Source organism: Ceratocystis lukuohia (genome assembly GCF_044167205.1).
Source record: "Ceratocystis lukuohia strain C4212 chromosome Unknown Supercontig2_pilon, whole genome shotgun sequence".
Taxonomy (NCBI): Eukaryota; Fungi; Ascomycota; class Sordariomycetes; order Microascales; family Ceratocystidaceae; genus Ceratocystis; species Ceratocystis lukuohia.
The window spans coordinates 1,557,206-1,569,419 of NW_027263521.1; the positions used below are offsets into that span (position 1 = coordinate 1,557,206).

Here is a 12,214-nt window from a genome sequence, read left to right on the forward strand (position 1 = left end):
CAGAAAGAGGGGAGAAGAGCTGGACGATGAGGGTTTTTCACGTTGGTCTGGAGAATTAACCGGAAAAATCGCGATTACTCGGCAGCTAGTAAGAGTAGTGACAATGCAAAATATTTTCTAGTTATGTGAGCCAACATGAGGGTTCAGCAATGTAGATGTCATGCTACGCCAGTAGTTCAAGGGTATTAACGAATGTTCTGTTTTAGCTTAACTGCTGTATTATTATTTTACTGCCTTGCCATTAGTGACGTCATTATGAAGACCAGACCCCGCCTGAAAAAAGATACTAGGGTACAAGAAAAGGATGTACTTATGTAGTAGCTACAATGCCTTTTGTTTACTTAATTATAATTATAGTTTTCCCACACGGGCCGACCGTCAACATCACACTGACCAACTTGAAAGCAAGGCAGCAGCTTTTTTTTCTCTTTACTTTTTCCCTCCTTGCTTTCATTTTTCCAACGATTTCATGAACATCTTGACGTCGATGTGAGGCTTTTATTCGATTTCATTAACTTTCCGCATATTATTTCAGCTTTTATCTTTTCTTTGTCGGCAATATTTTCTAGCGACAATCCCCGATTGACGAAAAATATATCAAAAAGATCTTCATTAGGAGCTTTCGGCGACAGTGGAAGATCAATCAACAGGTTCTAAGCTATATTTTAATAAAACTGCTCGGCTCCTCCAATCATGTCAAGCTTTCTTCGAGGAAAACAAGTCGGCCTTGATAAGGACCTTTCGGAGCACATCTTGCCCGATTCATTTGCGCTCGATTACCAGGAAAGCTACGGCCTAGGTTCGCAGATCAGGTGAGGCTGGATAGTGTTCGCCGCTATGTATGTGTGTCTCATGCCCTAAACTAACCTCCTTACTCTTTCATCTGCAGCTGTCTGGCCTACGATGCAGTCCAGTCCATCCTAGCCATCGGAACAAACGACACCAAGTTCGGCCCCGGCACGATTTCGCTTTTTGGCTATCAGCGAGTAACGCGATTGATCGAGCCAGCTAAGCGAGTCTCAATTCAGTTTGCGCAATTCACCGCCAACCGGTTAGTCACTGTCGACTCGCGTGAAGAGCTGGCCGTGTGGGATTTAGACACCGGCAACAAGCGATGCAGTTGCTTGATCCCCGGCAAAGTGTCCGCCCTGGCCACCGACCCCATGCTTGACTGGGCCTTAATTGGCACGTCACACGGCGATATCTACGCCTTTGATCTCGACAGAGAGCGCCTCACTAACAACTTCCGCCTGCCGAATTTCTGGCGTGCCCGCGCCGTGGAAAAACGCTCTACTCCCGCCGCACAGCGTGCAACATTGCTAGGGCTGGCCCTGCACCCACGTGATATCGGCAAGATTCTTATCACCTATTCGCACGGAGCCGTGGTCTACAGTTTGAAACAGGGAATGCCCACAGCCTTCCTAGAATATATGCTGCCACAACATGCCCCAGGAGGTAATGCCATGGGGATGGATTTAGTGCGCTACCCCCAGATCCAGCAGTCAGCCTGGCATCCATCAGGCACCTTTATTGTCACAGCCCATGATGATGGAAGTCTTGTCTTCTGGGACCCCAAAGACGAGCGCATTGTAATGGCACGCAGCCTAATGGACGTTGACGTCAACAAGCCAGTGGCCAATCCGCAGACAGCTATTCCCGTCGAACCATTTACCAAGCTTTCTTGGTGCTGCAAACAGAACCCTGATGATACCGGATTGCTAGTGGCTGGCGGATGCCCTGTTGGCAATGTATCCATGGGTCTAACGTTTATCGACCTTGGCCCTACACCCATCTATGCGACATCTTCCTGGCAAGTACTTGCCGACCACTTCAAGGCGAAAAAACAGACAAACCTGCCCATTCCAGTTGGCGCTGTCATCGCTGATTATATCCTGATTCCGCGCTCAACTCCACATTTTGCTGGTGCCCATGATCCCATTGCTATCATTGCCTTGCTGACTTCGGGCGAACTTGTCACTCTATCTTTTCCATCCGGCTATCCAATCACACCTACTAACAAACTCCATCCCTCGCTATCGCTGGTGCATCCCTACGCTACTAAATTTGCAGTATCTGCGGTTGGTCGCGTGCGCTGGCTGGGCATGACAGAGTCTCGTCAATCCGGTGAGCCGATTCTGCGCGGCGGTGCTGGCATGGGCAAGAATCGTCATGTGTATCAGGATCGCACTATCCTGCAGGTTGCCCACGGAGACAGCACTATTCGCATCTGGGACTCAGGACACGGCGATGAAATCGACAACCCCGAACAGCTACAGGTCGACATGGCTCGTTCGCTGAACCGCTATGAAAATATTGATGTGTCAGCCATGGACATGGCCTCGTCAACAGGCGAGTTTGCGGCCGGTACAGCACAAGGGGAGGTAGTCATCTTCCGCTGGGCCGAAAACAAGAATCTTGGAATCGAAAACAATATGGCCGAATTGCAACCAGCATCAGGCACTATCTCCAACATTATTCCACGTGCAGAGCCCAACCTCAGAGTTGGTCTAATGCCATCAAGCCTGTATCAGATGGACCAGGGCCGTGTGACAGTAATCAAAGTCTCAGATGTAGGCTTTGTTGCTATCGGTTCTGAAAACGGCGGGTTTAGCATCATTGATCTGCGTGGGCCAACAGTTATGCTCTCGACATCAGTAGCTGACTTTTCCAAGCCAGACAAGCGCTCGTCATTCATAAAGAGCCACAGATCTTCAGCCTCGGTCTCCAAAGAATGGCCCACTGCAATCGAGTTTGGAGTCATGACTGTAGAAGGCGACTCGTACTCAAGCATTCTATGTTTTGTTGGTACCAGTTTAGGCCGGGTGGCCACTTTCAAGATCGTGCCCGCTAATGAAACATACACAGCTTCTCTAGCAGGCGCAATCAGCGGGAACGATCGCGTTGTTGCTCTGTGCCCTATTATTGCAGACTCAGGTCGACCTGCACTAGCCACAGGAAATGCCGTGGCAGGTCTCCGTAATGGCGAGCAAGTACACGGGCTGTTGGTTGCAGGTAAGTAGCGCTTCTATCCGCCCAGGTTCTAATCAAAGCCCCACAAACGCGGCCACTACTAACATTTGATTCCGTCGCTAGTCACCCAAACTGAAATGCGCATCTTTAAGCCCGCATCCTCAAAGGGTGCGTCCAAGTCATTCAGCGATATCTTCTGTGATGCTGCTAATGTCACTCACCTGGAAAACCAAGGTGCTGCAATCGTAGGCATTTTTGGTGACATGACCACCCGTGCCTTTAGCATTCCTGGCTTGAAAGAAATCAACAAAACCCACCTGAAAATAATAGATCCCAGCCGCAGTACTAGCGCCAAAATCTCACCTTCTGGTCACCTCTTTGTCTGGACTGGGCCCAGTCAGCTTGCCGTCATGCATGCATGGGGTGCTGGCCGAGCTCTCCCCAAGTCGCTAGACACTATCCTCAACCCAGACCTTGAAACTCCGACACGTCCAACCATTTCTAATTTACAATGGATGGCCGGTACGCAGTATGTCTCTCCTGCTGATTTTGATCTGCTCCTTGGCGGCCCAGATCGTCCGCCTAGCAAGCGTATGTTAGCCGCATCCGAGGCTGAGCGGATAGGCTCATCAAAGGGACCAGCCACAGGCAACAATGGCCCAAACCAAACGGCCCGAGTCGGGGCAGCTGCGCAGGACCAGGAGGGCTGGGGTGAATATCTTACTAGACAGCTCAACGAACGCACGGAAAAGCTGAACATCCTCAACGATGGTGCTGGTGGGCTGGCAGACCAGAGCAGCTCGTGGGCAGAAGATGCCAACAAGTATGTGAACAAGCAAAAGAAGAATATGTTTTTGGCTGGGTTGAAGCGCAAGCTCTTCTAAAAAACAATTCTATGGACAAGGGAACAAACAGCATGCTGGAGGAAAGGAGCCGTGAATTGGCTAGGTCTGGTTTATGATGATACCCAATTAATAAACTGTCACTGGGTTCATAATCCTAGTCTTGGCCGTCGTTTTCCTAGTTAGTAATGTTATTTTGCGATGAATTCAAGTGAGAAGCCCTGTAACAAAGACTACGCCGCAGTTGATGTTGATGCCGTGCAGCGAAAACATACGACAGTGACTCCCAGGGAACTAGCCGGAGTTGATTCTAAGCTGGTTATCTGGTCTAGTTCAAAGGGGAAAAGGCAGGGTTTTGCCTTTCTTCTCAAGCTAGCAGGAGATAGGTAGACTATACTAATCGAGCCCAAGCCTCTTACGCGAAATGCTCCTCGACAGAATTGATGCGCCGCCCATGCTAAGAAGACAGGAGGTGGTACGCAGGCAAACAACAGGCAGGGTTTTCTGCAATGGGAGCTTAGGTCCTAGCTGTAGCCAAGTTCTAGTAAATTGTATTAGACTCGATGAGCTTGGTTTATTTATCTTCACAGAGTGTATGCAACAGGCAGGCAGGCTCCCATTTCAAGTCTCTATCCTATTTGCTGAGACACACAACCACAAAAATTACATCATGAGCACAAGACACCTAGACCGAGAGCCTGGCTTGGTTTAACTTGGATGGACATCAGCTAGCATTTCCTAAAGCAGCTGAAGACAAGCATAAGTGGATTGGCTACTGACAAGGAGTGTGGGAATACGTTATACAAGCAAATAGACGAGATATAAAAGATAGGCGAGGATCTAAGGAAATCTAAAGGTTGGGATTTGAAAACAAGTTTTTGCAAATGCAGAAAGACACCGAGTCTTTAGGCCTAGTCTAATAAGGATTGATAGAGTAGAGAAATAGTAGAAAATGAAGAGATAGAATGAGGTGGACAAAGCAGAAGAAGCCTTTCTTCTCAAGACGGAAATGAACGATATCTGATCGCTCACATCTTCCTTCCATCTTTGCTTTTTGTCTTATCTCGTTCGCTCTTTTACCAATATTTTAACAGAAAGGGCAAAAAAAAACAGAAAAAGCAAGCCAAACAAGTGCTTTAGGAAGCAAACTTTTGTTCCGAAAGAAAAAAGAAAGGGGGAAGGGAAATTGTGTAGAAAAATGCGGTCTAGAACAAAATCTGGGCAGGCCAGCTCAATGAAGAAGAACGCCTCTAGGATAATTTGGGAAGTTGATAGCAAGACAAAAGAAAATACAAAAGATAGCGAGATAGATGGCAAAGAAAAGAAAAACAAAGCAAAGAGAATCGACGCAAGGAAAAAAAAACCAAACGGCAGAAACCAAACAAAACAGACAAAAAGCCAGGCCAATGTATCCTTTGTCCATACCAGTCAGTTTCTCATAACAACAAGATGTCAAAATAAACAAAACAAAATCCGAGACGTCAGTAGAAGACACGCCTACCACGAAAAGGGTGATCTAGAAGCAATAGAGGACAAGACCAGCAGGAAGGGTATAAAAGATTTGGAAGAATAAAGGAAAAAAAACGAGAGTTGAGTAAACAAAAGGAAAAGGCTTTAACGAAGGAGAAAGCAGAGAAAAAAACAGACAGTGCAGGAGAAGCACATAATGGTAAAAGACAGGACAATACAAGACAGATGAAAAGGCAGTTGGTTTATCGTGCCTCTACTCAGCCTCGTTATTGTCGTTCGACCCAGGGCCATCGTCTAACCAAGTTCGCAGCGCATTTGTCACGTCAATATCTTCATGGAAATGTGCCGTGCGCAAATGCCGCAAAAAGTTGTCCGAGCGGTTGTATACCTTCCGGCTCACATTTTTCCCACATCCGGGCATACGGCACACATGGCCTGTCTTGGATGTGCTATGCGCACTGTTGACATGACGCTTAAGATCCTTCCGTGTACTAAAGGCCGCCTCACAGCCGTTATGTGTGCACTTATGGTCCTTGAGGTGATAACGCCGGTGTTTACTAAGTTCCGACGTACGCTGGAACAGCTTACCGCATGTTTCGCACTGGTTTGTTCCGACGCGCTTGGCTGTTGGTGTTTTGCGGACGGGTTCCGCCGTTGAAGAGTGAGTAGACTCCGACAAGGACACAGACAAAGGAACGCTAAAGCCTGGGATACTAGAACGGCATTGGGTGCTAACTACAGAAGTAGACGGCAAAGGAGGCGGTGGCGGTGGGGGAGGAGCCACAGGCTCAGTTCGAATAGGTGTGCTAGCAGGTGCTGGGAATATTTGGCCAGAGCTAGAAACTGAACTAACAGAAACCGGAGTGGTGGATGGAGTTGGAAGAAGCGACATTTGGCCAGACAGATCGCTTGGAGTTTCCGACAGAAGAGACAGTGGGGAGAAGAGCGCGCTAGGCATGCCTGAGTTTGTCCCAAAGGACATAGTGGATAAAGTAGGCGATGTCATGTCTAAGCATGTGCTCATATCATAACCGAGGCCCACATCAAGCTGAGGCTCTAGAGAAGAAACCCCCCACATACTGTTCCCCGAAGGCCAGTTAGATGCGCCAGTCTCCTCGCTGTAGCCCTGGTCCCACCGAGACAAATCCTTTTCATAGTTGGGGCGCTGCGGATTCTGGGTGCAGGCATATCTCTGAGAATCAGAGCCTGGAGCCATGGAGCCTACGGTTTCGAAATCGAAAGGCATGGCGAGTCCATTCGGTATCTCAGAGTTGGCCATTGGGGCAGATGTCAAGCCCCGCATAGCTGGCGGAGGCTGCGAGGACCAGTTATCAAATGGAACATAGGCAGCGACTTCGAAGTCCTGACCAAGGCTTACTCCGTAGTTTGAAGGCCCGAAGACCGGATAATTCGTATCCGCATCTTGAAACAAATCCGTTAACTCGCGTCCAATGCCCGAGTTGGGATTCGTAGTGTGCGAATTAGAATTATTCGTACACTGGGGGGTATTGCAATAAATGTTCCCACACGGACAATCCAGCTTTGCGGTGCAATTTAATATCCCCTTTCCGGGAAAAGGGGACGATATCGGATTAAAAAAAAAGAGGGGGGGCAACTAGCCGTTAATATTGAGCAAACCGAGGCTCAATGATCCAACAATGGATATAGACGAGATATGGGTCGAAAAAGACGGACGGCGTGAAATGCTAATTAGCTTCCCTATAATACCTCTTGTGTTTGTGAGATAAAGATAGACAAAAAGGGCAGGCCGGTCTAGGAATAGTGGCGGCGTTACTAAAAACGGGGGGTAACAAATCCCTTGAACTTGTCTTGGACAAGAAGGAGTGCGAAGAGAAAGATTCTGCGCGGGCTGCTTTCCTGGACGGGGATAACCCCTCATGCACCGGGGCCAGTAGTTTAGGAGAGGAGGCCTTGGGAGACCAACGGATAGCAAGATTCTAGTCCGGAGACGAGAGTTTTGCTTTTTCTAGTCTTGGACTTTGAAGATGCCCAAGTTGAGCTCTGTTTCTGAACAGAACAAGTGAGGCTGAATGGACTTTAGCTAGACTTAGAATTTAAAGGGGAGGTCGCAAAGTTGCCGAAAGGTATATGGGCGGAAGGCTAAGGCGAGGTCTGAACAAGACGTGGGTCGATGGATAAAGCGACAAAGGAAATTTTAACGGAAAAAGAAACGCGCCAGCCGAAAAGAAACAAGCAGATGGATAGATTTCGAATGTAGGAAGTTCCAGGCGAAAGTAAAAAGCCGAGACGAGGCGGTAGGACGATGTAAAAAAATATCCAGGCTGAGGTCAAGGTCCTTAGGGAGGCTCACTACGACGAACAACAACAGTGCCGATGATTGGAAGACAAGGAGGAGTGTAGATGCCAACAAAGTTGGTAGAAGCGAATAAACCTGCAGTACTGTGTGACTTCGAGTCTTCGGAAGAGGACATCCGGTAGAGGTTTGATCACTAGCAAATTTTAGGAGGCCACGGCAGCAGGACACCAAGGTAAAAGCAAGACGAGATGCAGTTTGATGCAGAGCAGACGTTGCAGTGCTAGATAGGGTTAGGGTTAATGTATCACAACAGCCTAAATTCTTGAAGAAAAATTGGGTCGCGAGAAGATCTAGCTTGCTTGTAGCAAAATAGGGGGCAAAACGCGACTTGAAAGAGCGTGAAAACAAGGAGTCGAGTCGAATCTTGGGCTGCAGAGAAAAGACAAAGAGCGCGAAACGAGAGCACGGATTTGTCGTCGAAAAATATAGACGAAAAGGGGGAAGACGACGGCGCGATTGGAGTGAGCAAGCGTCTCAATCTAATTGCAGCAGTGGTTTGGTGATGATTGGGTCAAGTGTGGGCCTAGCCTAATGATAACGGTTAGGAGATTAATTACGTACAGCATGAGGATTTGCGGGAGGGGCGTAGAAATGAGGAAACTCACATGTGAATACGGAGACCAGAAAAAAAAAAAGAGGCGGTAGATGACGAAGACAAAGATGAAAGGAAATCGTAGAGCGCCTCGAAGAGTGACAAAAGATGCAGAGATGTGGAAATAAAGAGGCTTCGGATAATCAGCGATCCGGTGCGAGCAAATAGTGTACGTTTGTGTGCTGGCTGACTCTTGGCCTTGTTGTCGATCAGAAGAAGGGTTCGGAGAGATTTGGGGCGAAGAACAAGCCCAGGACAAGCGAAGCGATAGCGAAAGGAAGAAAACAGAGAAACAGGACGAGAAAAGGAGAGCGAAAGACAAAGTGCTGTATGTATATCACGAATAAAATAACATTAAGCAGCAATCGCAACAGGAAGAGAGAAAAAACGGATGGCTTTTGCGTGTGGGACGTGGGCCTTTGTTGTTTTTTATAAAAAGTATCTGCACAATGCAACTGGCCAAATGGTGGAGGAAAGGTGGGAAGAAAAGGCGCAAAAAGAGGGTAAAGTTGATGGGGTGAAGGGGGGGGGCCTCAAAATCAATTCATTTTGGCGTTCGTTCTCAAACAGCAACAGCCAGCAAGTTAGCAAGAGCAAATAGTAATAAGGCGCACATCAGTACAAGTACAGATAGACAGATAAAACAGGCCAAGTAGAGCAATCGCAATTACTTGACTCAGATGTCCATACAGCGCATTACCTTGGACTCGATATAGGCCTTCCTGCCCTTTCTTGCTCTTGGATCACAATCGGCACCTGCTTCTTCTTCTTCTTCGCCTTCTCTTCTCTTCTCTTTTCTCCTGCCCCAGCGCCAAAAAGGCCAGCCAATTGCATCCAGATGGGGTATGTCTACACGTATACCGTGTGCATGACAGTGTATCTATCCAACACATCCCCAGGCCATCCTCGGCCTAAAAAGGAAGCATAAAAATACTGCAGTTGCAGGCTGTAGGCTGCAACTTTCCACCTATTTCGCAGCAGCTACTTCCCAGTTCAGCCTCGTATCAGTAGCAAGTACACGTTACCCAAAGATATCCAGCACGCAACTGCACGCAGCGCAACAGCTGGCCGAAAATACACAGGCTGTTTACTCGTGGCTACAGTTAGATGCCTGGGTATGTATGTACGTATGTATGTACATGTGTACTACATTTGTCGCCCTAACACGTACCCACGTGTGTATATCCATTCTATCCTGTATTATACTGTGCATGTGCGTGTGCGTGCGTACGTAGGTACATGCTGCAGCAATATGTACCCATTATGTGTGTATGAAAGAAAGAGTATGTACGGATTTACGTATAGACATGTATGTATGTACATCACTAGTCTGTGCCAACCAGACGCTACTCTTGCTTTCGGTTCTTTCTCCCGACCCCTCACCAGCATTCTGCGTCCAGTGGCTATCAACTGAGCCAACCAGCCAACTCTCTTCTGCAACTACTCCGTACTCCACCTGACCTTCCCCTCCCCATTAGCACATTTTTCTTTTTCTTTTTTTTTTTTTTCTATTTTTCTGTTTTTTTATTCTCGCTTTCTCGCACTCCTCCTTCTCATCTGGCCATCTCCCCATCTCTCGTCAGCCAGTCCCCTCTCCCTCCCCAGAATTTGTGCGTCAGAGCACGTTCTCCTTCCCTTTCTTCTCCCCAATTCCGGTTTGGCCACCTCCTTGCTCAGTGCTTTTTTTTTTTTTTTGCAGCAAACCAACCCGTCACCAACCACAATTTATTATACGCTGTGCCTTATTGTCTGCTTTCTATTTCACGCACGCGCACACACACACACACACACATGTCCGTATCCTCGCCCTTTCCTTTTTTCCTCGTCCTTCCTTCCTTCCATCTTGTGTTCTTTTCTTCGCCTCGCTCCACTATCTTTCCACCAGCCATCTTGCCTCTGTAGGGTAGCACTAATCGGTCTTTTCCATTTACACACTGGGGATATTTCTTCATGGTATCAAGAATACACCGAGAATATAACCCCAAAAAAAGAAACGCTCGGCTCGCCCAACGAACTCCCAGAAACACAAAAAACCAGGATCCGACAAATCCCGTAAAAAATCGCTCTGTAATCACTGCTGTTGTCGTAATTGCGCTACTGCACGATGCATGCTGCACTAAGCCGCTGCGCCAAACAAGGCACTAGGTGAGACACTAAAAACTCGAGCAGGCCCGCGAACTCACTAGAGCTTTTAGTGGCGTATTGTTCTCTATTGTGCTAGCTATAGGTGTCCGTATATTAGCTATGGAGCTCGTGTGAGGTTCTTGTTTCAGGCCTTTCTTAGCTGCATTAACCCATTGTACTTGCTAGCGTATCTGCCACTGACAACCCCATCTTGTCTCTTCCCGTCTTCCATCACCCATTTTGCTCCTGATGTTTGATTCAAGCTTAGACGTATGCTATCTACCAAATCGAGTAAGCAGAAATAGCGCCTCGTCAACCCTTCCTGTCAATGACTTGCTGTCGGCGACATTCTCTTCAGTTATCTGAGTACGTACGTGCATACATTGATTGGTACAGGGCAGGTGCAGAACCCCATTTGCAGGCCTAGTTTTTGTTTCATCTAAGCCATTGGGCTGAAGGGGTTGTCTAATCTGTGCTACCGTTGACTGTAGTCCTTGTCGCCCAATTTCATTTTACCCCTTGTTAGGGTTGAGGTCATGTGCCATTTTTATTTTACGTTTTCTTTTTTTTTCGTGGGCTTGCGTGGAGAAGAGCTCCTGCCTATCTAGAACACTTTGTATCCACATGTGGGAAGCGATTCAGGGCTCAGTTCGTTTTGCGGAAAGTGACCTGATGCCCCAGTCAAAAATTCTAACCCCAGAAAATAACGCCAGCCTAGCCAGAGCCATCGCCAAAATACGCAAAGCAAACAGCAAACATGCTCTAGGGACAGCATTCTTTTTGCTAGCTGACATCAAGGCCTTTGCCGAATTGCGATATTCTCCACAATGGATCCAAGGTCTGTCCGTCTTCATGCCATGTCTACCGGAATTCTTCGCGGCGCTTTTATTCGGCCGTGTCCGTGTGCTTTTTATGGGTGGTTATACGTGCCCTGAGCTCATCATATAGTCGCAGAACGAAGGCGGCTCTGGGGGCTTCTCGTCATATGCGTTGCTGCGTCATTGCGTTCTTCTGCACCCCGCGATTTATTTTTTTTCCTGGAAAAAGGAAGAAAAAAAAGCACCGTCTTCTGTTGTCTCTTTTTCTCTTTGGCCCATCTCTCCCTTGCCACCAGCAGCTAGCTCAACACACAGGGTTTGAATTACCGTATCGTTTGGCATGCCCCAGTTTTGTGCACAGGCATTGTTTTTCTCATTATGCACAATATTCTTTCTCCAGAGTTATGTTGTCGTTATATTACTTGATTTGCTAATGCATGCTTTTATGGGATCAGTTGACTTCTTCTTAAGGCTTTCGGACCTGGCGGACCTGGCATGCGCCTATCAGCCAATGATACACTGGGCCTGGCTGGCCAAGTCAACAAACTAATTTGTGCTGTGATAAATCGCTTCTATCTGCTGACGATGGGGAGAGCCCACCAACACTGCCCAAAACATGGCTGGGAGACAGTTGCCATTTTTTGAATATAACATTGCGTGCACTGGTCGGTCCGAATTGTGGTTGGTCGTTGAGAAGATCAATACGCACATTTCCCTTATTACGTTCCAGGCATGTTCGAAGGACCACTTTCCGATCAAAAGAAATGTTGCAAGGCAGCGTTTGACGGCTGAATAAATCGGAGATAGGTGACGCATCATGCCTACCAATGCATGTGACCTGTCCCCTCACATGTAACAAAATTCTTCACAAAGGACAAGGCCCGACGTTGGGCTCATAGTGGATCTATCGGGCCGCAAGCGAGCCAAATCCTGGAATGTGGTGAGATGCCATTTCGACAAGGGGCCCTTGCAAGGAAGTACTAAACAATCATTAGTGACAATCAGGGGCTTTATTGACATTCAGACGATCCCTGCGTCTTTGATACTGATTACTTGTTGA

General features: G+C 47.7%; 2 protein-coding genes across 2 annotated transcripts; one reads left to right on the top strand and one right to left on the bottom strand.

Annotated features, from left to right (window-relative positions):
• Positions 1 to 693: 693 nt before the first annotated feature.
• HOO65_020386 (Lethal(2) giant larvae protein-like protein SRO77) lies at positions 694 to 3,854 on the top strand (the record flags this gene model as incomplete). Its single annotated transcript, XM_071006386.1, has 3 exons — positions 694 to 812; positions 890 to 3,012; positions 3,094 to 3,854. 3 exons carry the CDS (start codon positions 694 to 696, stop codon positions 3,852 to 3,854), a joined length of 3,003 nt encoding a protein of 1,000 aa, XP_070861024.1.
• Positions 3,855 to 5,535: 1,681 nt separating this feature from the next.
• On the bottom strand, positions 5,536 to 6,585 carry HOO65_020387 (Zinc finger protein GLIS1; the record flags this gene model as incomplete). The annotated part of the gene is made up of 1 exon (XM_071000049.1): positions 5,536 to 6,585. One exon carries the CDS (start codon positions 6,583 to 6,585, stop codon positions 5,536 to 5,538), a length of 1,050 nt encoding a protein of 349 aa, XP_070861025.1.
• Between the last annotated feature and the right edge of the window lie 5,629 nt (positions 6,586 to 12,214).